This window comes from Crotalus tigris, unplaced genomic scaffold (assembly GCF_016545835.1).
Source record: "Crotalus tigris isolate CLP2741 ecotype Arizona unplaced genomic scaffold, ASM1654583v1 scf7180000017666.379230911805:20528666, whole genome shotgun sequence".
In the NCBI taxonomy this organism is placed as follows: domain Eukaryota; kingdom Metazoa; phylum Chordata; class Lepidosauria; order Squamata; family Viperidae; genus Crotalus; species Crotalus tigris.
In genome coordinates, this window is record NW_024096552.1 from 15,187,164 (window position 1) to 15,203,068 (window position 15,905).

At 35.3% G+C, this 15,905-nt stretch overlaps 1 protein-coding gene across 2 annotated transcripts in view; it reads right to left on the minus strand.

Moving 5' to 3' along the window:
- Positions 1–15,905, minus strand: part of ANLN (anillin actin binding protein) — a 55,430-nt gene that overhangs the window by 17,316 nt on the left and 22,209 nt on the right. For both annotated transcript variants that reach the window (XM_039336784.1, XM_039336785.1), the window contains exons 15-17: positions 15,611–15,737; positions 9,860–9,908; positions 9,716–9,772 (exon numbers count right to left, since the gene is read on the minus strand). In XM_039336784.1, coding sequence (XP_039192718.1) covers positions 9,716–9,772; positions 9,860–9,908; positions 15,611–15,737 — 233 coding nt within the window. The remainder of the gene's footprint in view (positions 1–9,715; positions 9,773–9,859; positions 9,909–15,610; positions 15,738–15,905) is intronic.

Below are 15,905 nucleotides of genomic sequence, written 5' to 3' on the forward strand. Positions count from 1 at the left end.
GGAGAAGAAGCTGTGGAAGGAGAGCTCAGCAAACAGGGAGGAAACAGGGACAGAGAAGAAGCAGTAGCTGTTGCTGGAAGAAAAGGCCCCCTGGTTTGTTTTCTCCAGCCACGAGAATGCAATCAGCCCTGATGAAATGAAAAGCTGGGAGACGAGCATGTCGGAAAGAAGGTGGATTTGTTTCAGAAGCCAGTGGGTTCCTGATCAGCTGGCAGCTTGAATAGATTACTATAAGGATTTTTATACAGTTTTTACAGTGTTTTGTAATTCAGAGGATCAGTTTCTATGCTTTGGTTATTGGAATATTTAGTCTGTTTCACAAAGGCTAACAATATTGGCGTCCGTAGGTTTAATTCCTTTAAACAAATGTAATTAGTTTTACCCCCTTATCTTGAGTATGTATATGGCTTTTAGCAAGTTTTCTTTGTAGGTAAACAGGTTTAATTTAAGGTTATCGCTTTTTGCAATTGCCAAGCCTTTTAGGCTCAGGTTGCTACATTGTTTAAAATGAGACATGCCTGAGGCAGCTTAAAGAAAAAAGCCCCGGAATATAGTGTTTCTTTATCTGGGAGGCTTTTGTGAGCCTTTCTTGCTTTGCGCTTGATTCCTGTGTCTTTAAGAGTACAGGGAAGGGACTGGGGAGGAAGAGCTCAGAAGGCAGGGAAGAAGAAGAGAGGGAGAGAGGAAGAAGGGCCAACCAGCTAGCTCAGGGGCCTACAATTAAACAAAGTAGCAACTTTAAGACCTGTGGACTTCAACTCCCAGAATTCTTTGTATTTTGTTATCTTCTTTGTTCTTTTTCTCCTATTCTGCTGACTTCTTTCTCTTCTACTGCTTTTGTTGTTGTTATTATTATTGTTGTTATTGTTATTATTATGGTTCATTGCACAGTTGAGATTGGGCTTGGTATTTTTATTCATCTATTAAATTCTTCCCAAGGATCTGGGATGATGATGGTGATGTTGATTAGTAGTAGCAATAGTAATAATAGCAGCAGCTGCAATGGTAATATTATATCACTATAGTATTTTGAGCTACCTACCTGGGAAAAGATATACCAGCATCTGCTAAAGTCTGTTATTGTATATAATTTCTTATGTGTACCAAGATAATATACAGGTAGTCTTCGACTTACAACCATTTGTTTAGTGACCAAAGTTACAATGGCACTGAAAAGTGACTTATGACCCTTTTCAAACTTACAACCATTGCAGCATCCCTATGGTCACATGATCAAAATTGGGAGGCTTGGCAACTGGCTTAGATTCATGATGGTTGCAATGTCCCAGGGTCTTGTGATTATTTTTGTGACCATCTGACAAACAGAATCAATGGGGAAGCCAGATTCACTTAACCACTGTATTACTAATAATTGCAATGATCAACTTAACAAATGTGGCAAGAAATGTAAAATGGGACAAAACTCATTTAACAAGTGTCTCACTTAACAATAAAAATTTTGGACTCAATCATGGTCGTAAGTCAAGGACTATCTATAATGCAAATAAAGGGGGGCGGAGCTAGCTTGAATGGACACGGATGCTGAATTTCTGCCTCCTCCGGACCATCAGAGAATTGATTAAGAAATATAACACCCAATTAAGGACTATGAAAATTTAAGAGATTATGAGACATGGGTTACTTCCTTTGCTTCCCTCCTGAAGTCTGGATTGTATTTGATTCGGTTTTGGACATTCTCCCAGAAAAGCTTTGAATTTGGATGTTTGACTAAGAGATTTCAGAGGCTTTTGAAGGCTGATGGGGAGAGGAGAGGCCCTATGACTGAAGACTGATAGGAGAAAGAATTTGGAGGAAGTTTAAAGAAGTACAACTGAAAAGATAATAGCTGATTTATAAGTGTACAGTGTCAAGGCCTGTTATTCCCTCCTTCCAGTCAGAGTGTTGAGATTCGGAAAAAGTGAAAATATTAAACACCTTTAAGACAGAGGCCTGTGTAATAAAGATAGTTGCTGCCTTTGGATTTTTTAATTTCCATCATGTCGCTTTCACGGAGATAAGTGGATAAGGACAAGACAAAGGGAGGAAGTGAGGTGTATGGACTATAGACTGTGTAAAAATTCTTAGAAGGTTAAGAGCTCTTTTTGGTGGTTGGATGTCAAAATGCAGCCAAACTGCAGAAAGTGTTTGGCAAAGACCCAAAGCAGGCCACATACCTTCAGATTTACCTCGGATTTGAGTGGAAAAAGCCTTACAAATGGATGTGAGGAAAAAATCACCTGAGAAGTCACTGACTCAACCAGACAAACTTGATATTCTCTTACAAGAGATAAAAGAAATGAAGATAAATATAAAATAAATGAAGACAAATATAGAGGAGGATTTGAAGCAAATAAAAGATAAAATGGACAAGATGGAGGTAAGAATAACAGATCTGGCGAAACAAAGTCAGGATATGACATGAAATATTACAGAAGTGAAGACCCAGATGAGAGAACATGATAAGGTGTTAAAAAGTCAAACAACTATGATGTATCAGATGAAAAAGGATTTGATTGAGATATGCGATCGTCAGCGCCGATCAAACTTACGTATACGTGGATATCTGGAGAAAGGTGAAGAAAATGAAGCAAAATTTATTCAAGTAGTACTGGATTGGGCTAGTCTGATCCTCCCAGATGGCCCCTTTACAAGATATGATATTGATGCAATACATAGAGTCAGCCCAAAAAGAGTGAGGAGAAAGTTGCCGAGAGATATTGTGGTGCAATTTTGGTCATGCGCAAAAAAAGAACAACTGATGCGCAAACTGAAAAACATGTTGTCTATAATGTTTGGGGGGAATCAGATACAAGTTTTTCCAGATTTATGCAATGAGACTTTACAATGGAGGAAAGAGATGCATCAAGTTTGTCAAATATTGAAGAAAAATAACATTAACTATAGCTGGGGATATCTGGGTTTTTTGAGATTTTCTTACAATGGAAGGTTTTACAGAGTTGAAACAAAGGAGGGGGTGATGGAGAAATTAAGGGAGCATGGAATCATCAATAAAAAAGATCTACAGGAGAAAGTGAAGCTGGATGAAGCAATAAGAGTTACAAGTTCGTTGTAGAGATAGTACATAAGTATTTGTAATTTTACAATATATGTTTGGGTGCAGAAATTAAGGGTAAAGATGGTCAAGAGAGGTGGAGTGGGTGACCAAAATCCATGCAGGGATGGCTCCTTTTCCCCCCTCCGGAGGCCCGAAGCGGCGGAGAGGAGGAAGATTTCCTGAAGAAGGGAAGGGGGACAATATATATGTATATGGATGGGTAAGAGGTTATTTATGTTTTTGGTCAATGCTTACTTTGTAGTTTTTGTTTTGTAAGATTTATATTAGAGCACATATGGAGACCAAAGGAAATATATAATATAAGGAATAGATAGAGAAATCTTTGAAGGTAGCTACATGGAATGTACATGGCTTGGGGAGGAAATATAAACTAGCAAGAATCGAAAAATCAATTAACAAAGAGAAAATAGATATTGTATTTTTATAAAAAACACATCAAAAGAAAGAAGGAATAAATGAACTTAGATTATATTGGGCTGATATAAAGGTATTTGGTACATCAAAAGCAAGAGGGGTTTCGAATCCTACAGATGAGAAGGTAAAATTGCTTAAATCGCAATTTAATAAGTTAATGGCAGATCAGACTGCAACTAATTTATTGTATATGAAACATAACACATTTTGTAACACTAATAAACCAGGGAGATGGCTGGCTTATCAACTGCGAAAGAAACAGAAGTTGAGAATTATAGATAAAATAAATTATAATGGTAAATTGGTATTCCAGAAGGAATTGATTAAGAAATCTTTTTTAGATTATTATAAAATATTATATATGGGCAGGAAAGTACAGGTTTCAGATATAGATAAATATTTACAAGATGCTCATTTTCCTAAATTAACAGAAGATCAGAAATAAGAAATTAATGGATTGATTACTATAGAGGAAATGATGACAGCAATTAAAGAATTAAAGTTAGGTAAAGCACCTGGTACTGATGGATTGACATCAGTTTATTATAAGACTTTGATAGATGAGTTGATAGAACCTCTAAGGGAACTTTTTAATAATATATTACAGGGTTTAGAGACCCCCTTGTCTTGGGGTAGAGCTTTTATATCTTTGATCCCAAAAGAAGACCAAGATCTTACTCTACCAAAGAATTATAGACCTATATCTCTTTTGAATGTATTATAAGATTTTTTCGAAAATTTTAGCTAATAGATTTATGATTGTGTTGAATCAACTAATACATATGGATCAAACTGGCTTTATAACTGGAAGGTATATGAAAAATAATGTTAGACAAATTATTAACTTAATAGAATATCTGGATAAGAACACCCAAATCTCTGCAGGTTTGATATTTTTAGATGCTGAAAAAGCTTTTGATCAATTAAATTGGCAATTTATGTTAAGATTGGTTGAGGAAATGAACTTTGGAGATAAAATTTTACAGGCTCTTCGAGCCATTTATCAAAAACAAACGGCACAGCTTATAGTTAATGGAGGTTTATCAGAGGTATTCTCAATTGAAAAGGGGACCAGACAGGGTTGTCCATTGTCCCCATTGCTGTTTGTTTTAACTTTGGAAATTTTATTGATCAAAATTCGGGAATCATCGAAAATAAAAGGAATAGAAATTAATAAAAAAGAATATAAACTAAGGGCTTTTGCAGATGATCTGGTTGTTACTTTATCTCAACCAATTCATTCCGTAACGGAGTTGTTACATTGATAAATCAGTATGGACAAGTTTCAGGTTTTAAAATTAATAATAATAAGACTAAAATATTGCCTAAGAACATGACCAACTTGGATAAGGAGACCTTGGTTAGATTGACAGGCTTTGAGGTCGTTAATAAGGTAAAATATTGGGTGTTATCTTATCTGCTTCCAATGCAAAACTGTATAAAAATAATTATGAAACGCTGTGGTTTAGAATACAAAAGGATTTGGACAATTGGAAAAAGCTGCAATTGTCCCTTTTGGGGAGAATAGCAGCGATTAAAATGAATGTTCTGCCAAAATTTCTTTTTTTATTTCAAATGATACCTATTTTAAAGAAAGAAGCAAATTTAGATGAGTGGCAGAAAGGTATCAATAAATTTATCTGGGCAGGGAAAAAACCAAGAGTAAAACTTAAAATTTTACAAGATATACGAGAGAGAGGTGGACTTAAGGTACCGAATTTGAAATTGTATTATGATGCTGTGGTCTTAACATCAATCAGTGATTGGGTTAACCTAACAAATGTAGATATACTCCTTTTGGAGGGATGGGATTTATTTTTTGGATGGCATGCCTATTTAATTTATAATAAAAAGACTGATAGGATTTTTAGATCTCATATCTTAAGAATTTCTTTACTTCGGGTTTAGAAGAAATATTATAGAAGTGATTCAAGAATTCCATTATGGGCTATTCCATGGCATGCAATAGAAGGAATAAGGAGAGAAGATGGATACTATTTCTTATACACAATTACTTAAGTGGTAAAAATTGGCAATTAAAATCTATGGATGAATTAGCACAAGAAAATATTATTTATTCATGGTTTCAGTATAGACAACTATTGGAAAGGTGGAAGATAGATTATAATGTGGGCTTGCTTAGAGAGGATGAGAATTTGTTAAAACAAATTAGAGATCAAAGTCGAACCCATATTAAAAGAATTTATGGTGTCTTGGTGGAATTGGATTCAGAAGCAGAGCTAGTTAAAGATTGTATGGTTAAGTGGGCACAAAATTTTGATGAACCGATCTTATTAGAGATTATTTGGGTAAGGAATGTTAAATTCACGCAAGCCCAAAATTTACAGGAAAATTTTTATAAAATGTTTTATAGATGGCTCCTTGATCCACAAAAAATGTCTCGTATGTATCCAAACCTGCAGCCTAAATGTTGGAGATGTGGTTGCTTGGATGCTACTTATTATCATATCTGGTGGTCATGTAAAAGTATAAAAGCTTTTTGGATTAAGATATGGTGGAATATTCAAAGAATTTTTAAAAGGATAAAATTTACTCCACAATTGTTTTTATTGGGTATTGTTCCGGATTGTGAGGACAAAGAGATTATTTTAATGTTAAATTTAATTACTGCGGCTAGGTTGTTAATAGGGCAATATTGGAAGAAGGAATCTTTGCCTACTTTGCAAGAATGGTTTTTTAAAGTTTCTTACTTAGCGGAAATGGCAAAAATTTCGGCTTTCTTGAAAGATCAATCGCAAAAGAAGTATCTCTTGGTGTGGAAAAGATAGATAAATTTTATACAACATAAGTATGATATAAGAAAATATTATCTAGCCTTCGAATAATTTATATTTAAAGTTTAAGATATTATCTAGAAGTGTAATTATTATCATTCTTTAATTTTTTAATTTTTTTATCTTTTCTTTTTTTTCCTCTTTTTGTTTTTTATATATAATGGAGTTAAAGTATTCTACAACTTCTTTATTGAGTGTAATTATATTTGCTTAAGGTTTATTTGGGCTTAAAACTTTTTTTCTTTTAAATTCTAGTTAAGCCTGTATTCAGCTCTGGGAAGAATGGGGGAGGGTTTTGGGGTGGGTTGGGAGGGATTGGGGAAGGGGTTTTTATTGTAAAATTTTAAAAAAATTTAATAAAAAAAAAAGCAAGAGGGGTAACAATCATGGTAGCTAAAAGATGTGAATTTAAGATAAAAGCCAAAAAATGGATAATACGGCATAATTCAAGGCTTGATCTATGGACAAGAGATCACTTTAGCAAATTTGTATGCACTTAATACAAATCAAAGAGAGTTTTATAATAGGGTATATAAAGAAATAGAATAAATAAAAAAGGTTGTGTGATAATAGCAGGTAATTACAATATGGTTATGGATATAGAAATTGATAAATCTAATCCATCAAAAGTGGAAATAAAGTATAATAATACAGATTTAAGAAAATTTATTAACAGAAATAGATTAAAAGATGGTTGAAGAGAATTACATGGAAATCAAAGGAGTTATACATATTTTTCCAATAGACATAAAAATTTTACAAGAATAGATTATATATTTGTAACATCAGAAATATTATCTAAAATAATGAAAGCAGAGATAAAAATAATTAAAATATCAGATCACGGTAAATATGGAAATGGTACATATGGAAATAGAAAGAGTGTGATTATAAACAGGCAAGTAGATGGAGAATGGAATGGAGGATTTTTAAAAATAAAGAGATTGTAGAGAAAATGGAAAGAGAATTAAAAGACATACGGACTATAAATGAAGAAGGAGGTAGTAATATAGGTGTAATATGGGATGCAATGAAAGCAGTGGTAAGCGGTTTAGGGATAAAATATTCTTATAATCTAAAAAAACAAAAAGAGAAACATATACAAAGGTTGGAGGAAGAAATTAAAGAACTAGAGAGTAAATATATAGAAAGTAGAGAGAATAGGATTATGTTAGAATTATCAGCTAAAAGAAAAAAATTATAAAATATTGACTTAGAACAGGTTCAAAGAAATCTAATTTATTTAAATAGGGAATTTTATGAAAATAGTAATAAAAATTCTAGAATGTTGGCTAGAACCACACATGTTAAAAAAGCAAAAAGCCTAATTGGAGTAATAAAGAATGAAAAGGGAGAAAGATGTAACGTGATGAGAGAAAAATTGTTCATATTTCAGAAGTTTTTTGAAAAGTTATATAAGGGAAAGGAAATAAATTTGAATGAAAGTCGGGCATATATAGAAAAGAATTTAAACTATAAAATTCAAGAATATGATAAAGAAATAATGGAATCACAAATAGGAGAGGAGGAGATATTGGAAGTTATTAATAAATTGAAAATAGGTAAAGCACTAGGCGCAGAATATTATAAAAAATTTAAAGGATTATTGGTGCCGAAGATGAGGTTAACGTTTAATAAAATAATGGAAGGGGAAATTATTCCAAGTTCCTGGAAGCAATCTTTGATAGTACTGATAGTGAAACCTAATAAAGATCTTACAAACCCAGGATCATATAGACCAATATCCCTTATTAATCAGGATGCTAAGATTTTTACAGCAATATTGACAAATAGATTGAATACATTTATAGAGAATTATATTAAAAATGATCAGTGTGGATTTATAAGAGGCCGACAAATGTCAGATGTAGTAAGAAAGGTATTAAATTTAGGGTATTATATAAAGAATCAAAAATTAAAGGCTGGTTTGTTAGCACTAGACATTTTTAAGGCCTTTGAGTGTGTGGAATTGAATGAATTAAGGGAAATAAGTGATCCTATAAACATATTGGTTTAAAAAAGATACTAAAAAAATTGTTAAGAGAATCCAAAATCCTTTTTTTAAAAAACTCAATAGAATTATGGAATAAATGGAGATATTCGTTAATGCCAGGAATTTCTCTTTTAACACCAGTAGTAGAAATGGAGAAATTCCCTAAGACTGAATTGAAAGATTAGTAAATTAAAAAAAATCAGATATATAAATGGGAAGACTGGAAGAACAGTCTTCCTGCAAAGGGCCCAGGCTCACTTCTGGCAGCAGTGGCTGGAGGTGAGGCATGGAGGAGGGAAGGAGATGGAGAGTGGAAGGATTCTTATGTGCTTTTATGACTTTGAAGTTCTGGAATTTATGCAATGAGGGCTTTGTGTTCTTAAGGAGTGTTTGGCAATTTCTATTTGGCTGGTGTCTCATGTTAGCTTCTATTGCTCTGCTGTTGTTAGCTGTAAGTTTTGCTGCAAGGAATTTTGAAGTATTTTTCTCCTGAATGGATTTTGCCTGTAGCATTCATTTACTTATGAATGGAGCCATTTGGGGAGGTTGCCTTAGCCAGCAGCCAGTACTTACATTTTTTTTCTTCCTTAAGTACCAGCTTTGCTCCTTACTTTCCTTTCTAGCCAGTAGCTAATTCTTAAAGGGGAATGTGCCTTTTAAGCTAGTTCACTCAGCAGCTTGTCTTTTCTGTCTCTGGAAGCCTTTCCTTGTTTGATCAATATATGGAAGAGGGAAAATATGGGGGGGGGGTTCAAATTCTTACTTCAGAAGAGATGGGAATGAGAAAAAGGGAGGCAGGGAGGGGAGGGAGGAAAGGAAGTCCCGCCTTAGCACTTGGCCACCAGCAGCTCTGCCATTGACTTTGCTTGTCAAAAGGTTGCAGAAGGGGATCACAGGACCTTGGAAAACTGTGACCATTATAAATATGAATCAGTGGTCAAACATCCAAATATAAATCACATGACCCCTGGGCATGCTGCAATGGTTATAAGTGTAAAAATGGCCATAAGTCATTTCAGTGCAATTGCAACTTTGAACAGTTTTTCTTGGGGGGGGGGGTCATCATGTTTTTGACACCTTGCTAGGCAGTACTCGAATATTGCCATATCCTAAAAGTGATACAATGGGTTAAAAGATTGAAAAGCACTGGTTTACACCTGTCTCTATTTGTATAACACAGCGTGTATCTTTATGTGTATTACATTGTATGCCATACATTTGTAATACTTTTGTTTTGGATCTGAAATTGCAATAAACCTGCTCTAGCATTTTATTTTAGCAGTCGAATATCTATTGAGTGATAAAATAGAACTTAGTATTAAGAAACAGGGAAGAACATTTTAGTCAAAACAATTTGTGTCCACTAGCCTGAAAAAACAATTTTTCTTCTCTGCACTTTTACAACTGAAATTGAAAAATTGGAACTATAGTCTTTACCTTTGACTTAATTGATTTTTTCTTCTTATCGACACCAATGAACTCTTTTTTCTGTATCTAATGAAGAAAAAAAGAAATATTACAATCCACCAATCAGCTAAATATTCTTTCAAAAGAAGCATATTGAAAAGTGATAATACATACCAAGTTATAAACTTCAATGTTGATCTCAAAGTCACTGGACACATTTTGCCTTTAAAAATAGAAGAGTTTGATTATTATATTTGTAACCCTGTACTGAGCTCTGGGAAATGGGGGAGGGAGGGGGGGTTTAGGGTGGGTGGGCTTTGGGGTGTATATTGTAATTTAAAAAAAAATAGGAGACAAAATTAATAAGAATAGCCATTAAAGCTATGCTTTGATAAAAGTAAGGAATCAAGCCACACTACAATTTCCTGTTTACTGGAAATGAAGAGAAGCTGCTATCAGCCAAACAAGAAAAATTAAGATAGGGCAAGGATTTTGCAAGGCTAAAATTCAATTGACTGCAGTTAATTTCCTTCTCAAGAATAAAGGATTATGTCTGGTAACCCTTAATGGACATTTGCTGATCATAATAAGCTTTAAGGATTTGTTATAAATAAAAGATGGGCTACAGGAAAAAGAGATCATTATTGTATTCAAGAGATAAATTATTCAAATTCTTCATATGTATTTAATGTTTATGCTGCCATTTCACTGATACGGCGACTCTGTATTGTTTATAATATAATAAAAAGTATAAAATAATACAAATGGTTGAAATTGAGAAGATTAAAGAGAAAGGTAAGAACCAAGAGGACGGTGACATGGGGGTGAGGCTCTTCTTGAGCCATATCTACAGTATTTGTTGTGATGAAGAGAAAATTGTTTTATATATTTATTTCCTTTTTCTTTACTATATTCCTTTTTCTTTTCTATTTTTCTGCACTTTCTATTTTTTCTTTCTATTTGGTTTCTATTAGTTTTTATCTTTTCAATTGTTTAATAAAATCATTATATAAAAAAGTATGCTTAGATTGACAGACACATGAACAAAAAAAGCATTTAATGTCTCCTATATCTTACTCAGTTATCAGAAAGCTGGAATCATTATCACTTTTCTACTTTTTGATTCTGCACCAGCACATTTTATGGCCCAGGTGAGGAATCCTAGTATATCCATGTTATAGCACTGTTCCTCTTGGCTAGTGAAAGCTATGTAGGAAGTGACATACAGTTAAATTCCATATAGTGACATCAGCTTCTTTGAGAGAGGAAATAATTTCATTGGCCTTGAAGGAAGTGGCGGTGTGCCCCCTTCTCAAGATCATTTGCTTATTATGGATCCAACCACCCTGGACACTTTGGAGATGGTCAAGCAGTAACTAGTTGTCGAGGACTTATGGCAAAGGGGCTGTTATAACTGTTGTGATAATCATAAACGTACTGATATAAGAGAATAATTATAGTTTAGTGTTGAACTATAAGGTTGTTGGTGCTCTGAGCTTTGTTTTCTTGCAGATATTTCATTAGTAGGTAATATCATGTTCTAATAGGGAGTGGAATTAATTTTCATTTTATATACTAGTGACTTGTCCTATCAGTATTGGTGGGAGTAGTCTTGGTTCCTTGATCGGACTGTTGTTTACTGTTAGCTTATTTGTCTGAGTTGGTAGTTCCTTGACCTGGGGTATTGATTGGTTCTTGACTGTTGGTCTAACGTTAGTCTTGGTGTTAATTTCAGCTCATTAGGATGCAGAGGATTGTTTTGGTCTTTTTATTTCCTTTTCAATTGTCTCTTTTAAATGGTATGTAGATGTTTATCTCTATTTATCTGTTTATGGACAAATAATATATGTGCCAGGCTTCTAGGAATTCTCAAGTGTTTGGGGGCTTGGTTTGATCTAGTATGCTCATCATTTCCAAGTTGAAACCATGATTAAGTCTGTCCATGTGTTGCAAAATTCAGTTTTCATATTTTCTGATTGCAAGTTGGCGTCATGTATGAGCTCTGCTTTTCTTAATGTTGAATTTCAAGCCAACTTTTGCACTCTCCTTCTTCACCCGCATCAAGAGGCTCTTTAGTTCCTCTTCACTTTCTGCCATTAGAGTGGTATCATCTGCATATCTTAGGTTGTTGATATTTCTCCCGGCAATCTTAATTCCAACTTTTGATTCATCTAGCCCTGCCTTTCTCATGATGTGCTCTGCATATAAGTTAAATAGGCAGGGCAACAGAATACAGCCTTGCCGGACTCCTTTCCCAATTTTGAACCAATCAGTGGTTCCGTGTCCAGTTCTCACTATTGCTTCTTGGCCCACATATAGGTTTCTCAAGAGACAAATAAGATGGTCTTGTACTCCCATCTCTTTAAGAACTTGCCACAATTTGTTGTGATCCACATAATTAAAGGCTTTGGCACAGTCAATGAAGCAGTAGATGTTTTTCTGGAATTCCCTAGCTTTCTCCATGATCCAGCTATGTTGGCAATTTGATCTCTAGCTCCTCTGCTTCTTTGAAATCCTGCCTGTACTCCTGGTAGTTCTCGATCCACAAACTGCTGGAGTCTAGCTTGTAGGATTTTAAGCATAACTTTACTAGCGTGTGAAATGAGTGCAATGGTGCGATAGTTTGAACATTCTTTGGCATTGCCTTTCTTTGGAATTGGAATGTAAACTGACCTTTTCCAATCCTGTGGCCACTGTTCAGTTTTCCAAATTTGCTGGCAAATTGAGTGTAGCACTTTTAAGAAAACCAAGATCATGGCATCCGGCCCTCTCAATCCCTGGCAAATAGATGGGGAAGAAATGGAGGTAGTGACAGATTTTATCTTCCTGGGCTCCAAGATCACCGCAGATGAGGACTGCAGCCAAGAAATTAAAAGACGCTTGCTCCTGGGGAGGAAAGCTATGGCAAATCTAGACAGCATACTAAAAAGCAGAGACATCACCATGCCAACAAAAATGTGTATAGTCATGGCCATGGTTTTCCCAGTTGCAATGTATGGCTGTGAAAGTTGGACCATAAGAAAGGCTGAGCGCCAAAAAATTGAGGCCTTTGAACTATGGTGCTGGAAAAGACTTCTGCGAGTCCCCTGGACTGCAAGGCGATCAAACCGGTCAGTCCTAGGGATCAACCCTGACTGCTCTTTAGAAGGCCAGATCTTGAGGTTGAAACTCAAGTACTTTGGCCACCTAATGAGAAGGAAGGACTCACTGGAGAAGAGCCTAATGCTGGGAAAGATTGAGGGCTATAGAAGAAGGGGACGACAGAGAATGAGGTGGCTGGATGGAGTCACTGAAGCAGTAGGCGTGAGCTTTAATGGACTCCAGAAGATGGTAGAGGACAGGAAGGCCTGGAGGAACGTTGTCCATGGGGTCGCGATGGGTCGGACACGACTTCGCAACTAACAACAACAAAGTGTTCACTGGGATGTTAGGTTTTTTTCTTCTAGTAATTCTTTCACTTTTTGTCTATGCTGTAATCTTTCCATGATAATGATGATTCAGTCTTTGTCTGCTGGTAACATGATGGTTGGTTCTTCTTTAGGTTTTTGAAAACTGCTCTATGTGATGTTACTTAGTTTGATAATGAAATGTCTGCAAGAACACCAAGGACCCCTTGATCATAAAAGTCTCAATAGTAGTTGGTATTATAGACAATGGTAATATTTTGGACTGACTATGGAAGTGGGGGGCACAATGTTACAGTAATTCTTTTTTGGGCTGGTTCGAGTTGTTGTTTGAGGATGGGAGAGAGTTCACAAAATCCCTAATTTGTAAGGTGTTTCAGGGCTAAATGCTTCTCCTCTCTTGTTTAAGACCACTGAAGTAGGTTATCTGTCAGTTAGAGATCTGGAATGATTACTATGCTCGTTATATTCAGCTGCACATCTCAACCTCTGAGCAAATAAACTTTTCAAAGTTTGTCCTAGTGCAGTGGTGGCGAACTTATGGCATGAGTGCCAGACGCGGCATTCGGAGTCCTCACTGTGGGCATACGTGCCATTGCCCCAGCCTTGCCTCCCCCCATGACACCTCCTCACCAGCAGCCCTCCTGGAGAAGGGTTGCCCCCGAGCACGGCCCACGCAGAGCAGTGCAGTCAAGGACATGGCAGCCAAGCACAGCTGATGCTGCGTGGCTGCCATGGCGCTGCTGGGCAAACTGCAGTGGGCCCTGAGACAGGTGGGATGGGGGCGGAGCAGGGGGTAGAGTGGGGGCAAGGCCAGTTTTGGGACACAGTCTCAAAACTGTCCTAGTACATAGAGACCAATGAAGTGTGTAGTGGAGCAAGGGGCTCAAATTCAACTTTAGCAAGACCAAATGGCAAAAAGTGCTTGGTTTTCTCAGTTCTAGTCTTGCATGAGGTTGTAATAATTCACTCAGGGCTTCCTGGCAATATATGGTCTTGTTGACTCACATCTACTCCTCAAGCAGGTGGCAGCTGTATCTAGGAAGTCCTGTGTGTAGGTTAAACTTGTACACTAGTTGCATTCATTCCTGGATCATGCAGCTGTTTTCTAGATTATGGATAAATTGGTACCTTGTGTATGAAATATCATAACAGTTTGGAAACCCTTAAGAAGCTTCAGTTGGTCCAAATATAGCAGTATGAGAGTGATGCAAAAGCTTTGCTACATGAGCTAAAATGATTACAGTTGACTTTCAGGTGCAATTCAAGGGGCTAGGTTACTTATAAAATTCAATATAGCATGGGAATGTAGCTATAATCTCTTTTTAATTTTGTGAATCGGCATAAGACATTTTGGAATTGAAATGGAAAGTTTCTAGGAAAGTCTAGAAATTTCTAGGAAAGCCTATAAATTTGATAGCTAAATAAAATACCACTATCCATATTGTATTCAGAAGTTTTGTAATTGCTATCTTATAGTCTGTAAAGAAAAGATGAATCAGGCAAATAATAAAACAGAACCATTTTCAGAAATGGTTTCTTATCTGAGGCCATATCTTTTTTAATAAAAGGGGCATTTAATGCAATGTTGTCAATAATGAACAGGGGGGAAAACCCATAAAATTTAAATGAAAAACTAAAAAACTGAAATAATGGCCAAGTTCCTGATATCTCAGCCACTTTTTCAAGGCTTCCTATGAAGCACAGTTATTTTTAATGTGCCATCTAGTGGCTAATATAATATATACATGTAATTCCTCATAGAGATAATGATACTTCTTTTTGCACTTTGAAAATTTCAGTCAAACACAGTAATAAAAGTGTTCTTTACATCATAGCAATATGAGTGAGTTCCACTACTTCACGGGTGTCAAACTTGCTGCATTACGTGACGTGTCATGACGTATCGTGACTTTTTTTGCATTGCCAGAGCTGGGATGGGCACGGCCTCCATATGATGCAACCGGCTTGTGGGTTGGCAGTTTGACACCCCTGCATTACTTGGTCAGTTTCCCTATTTCATTGCACTAAACACACCCATAGAATTAGTTGCTTTGGGGTTTACAAGAAAACACTGTAGGATTCAGTATGATTAATTTTTTTTTCATTAGGTTTGTTGGAGAAATATTTTTTTCCTTATTGAAATCATTAAGCAAAACAGATAAGGAGGTGAGAACAAAATAAGAGCATATTGCTTGCTTACTTCAGACAGAAAACCTGCTAAAAAGGAAAAAAAATCAGATATGTTGTTTGGCATAAGGTGAATATCTAGCTATAACTCTTTTTTTAAAAAAATGTAAAAAAATTAACTCAGGAAACAAAAGGGAAAGAAAATATATAATTCCATAATTACTGACTTCAAAAGAGAAAACATAATACTAAATGCTTCTTGGGTTAAACAAAATACTTTTAAGTTTAACAAGATATTTAGTTTTTAAACTAATTGTAATTATATATTATATTTGTCTCCAAAGAAGCCTACTAGTGCTGACATAAATACAATTAATAAAATAATACTTACAATGTAAATGTTGTTGAAAAAGAAAGAGCATCTCCACACAGAGAATTAGCAGTACTTGCTAAAGGTGTTGCAACCATATTTTTTGCATCTGATTTTAGCATGATTATATAATAGTAATTTGCTGTATCTGCAAATAAATGAATAGTTTATTTATATACTAGATTTAGATGCCATGTTTCTACTTGGAAAGAACACTCAAAACAGTTCAAAGTAAAACAATACACAAACAGAAAACTAAAAATACTGTAAAGGAAAGTAACAAAAAGTAGTTTAAACAAGATTATAATTTAACTAT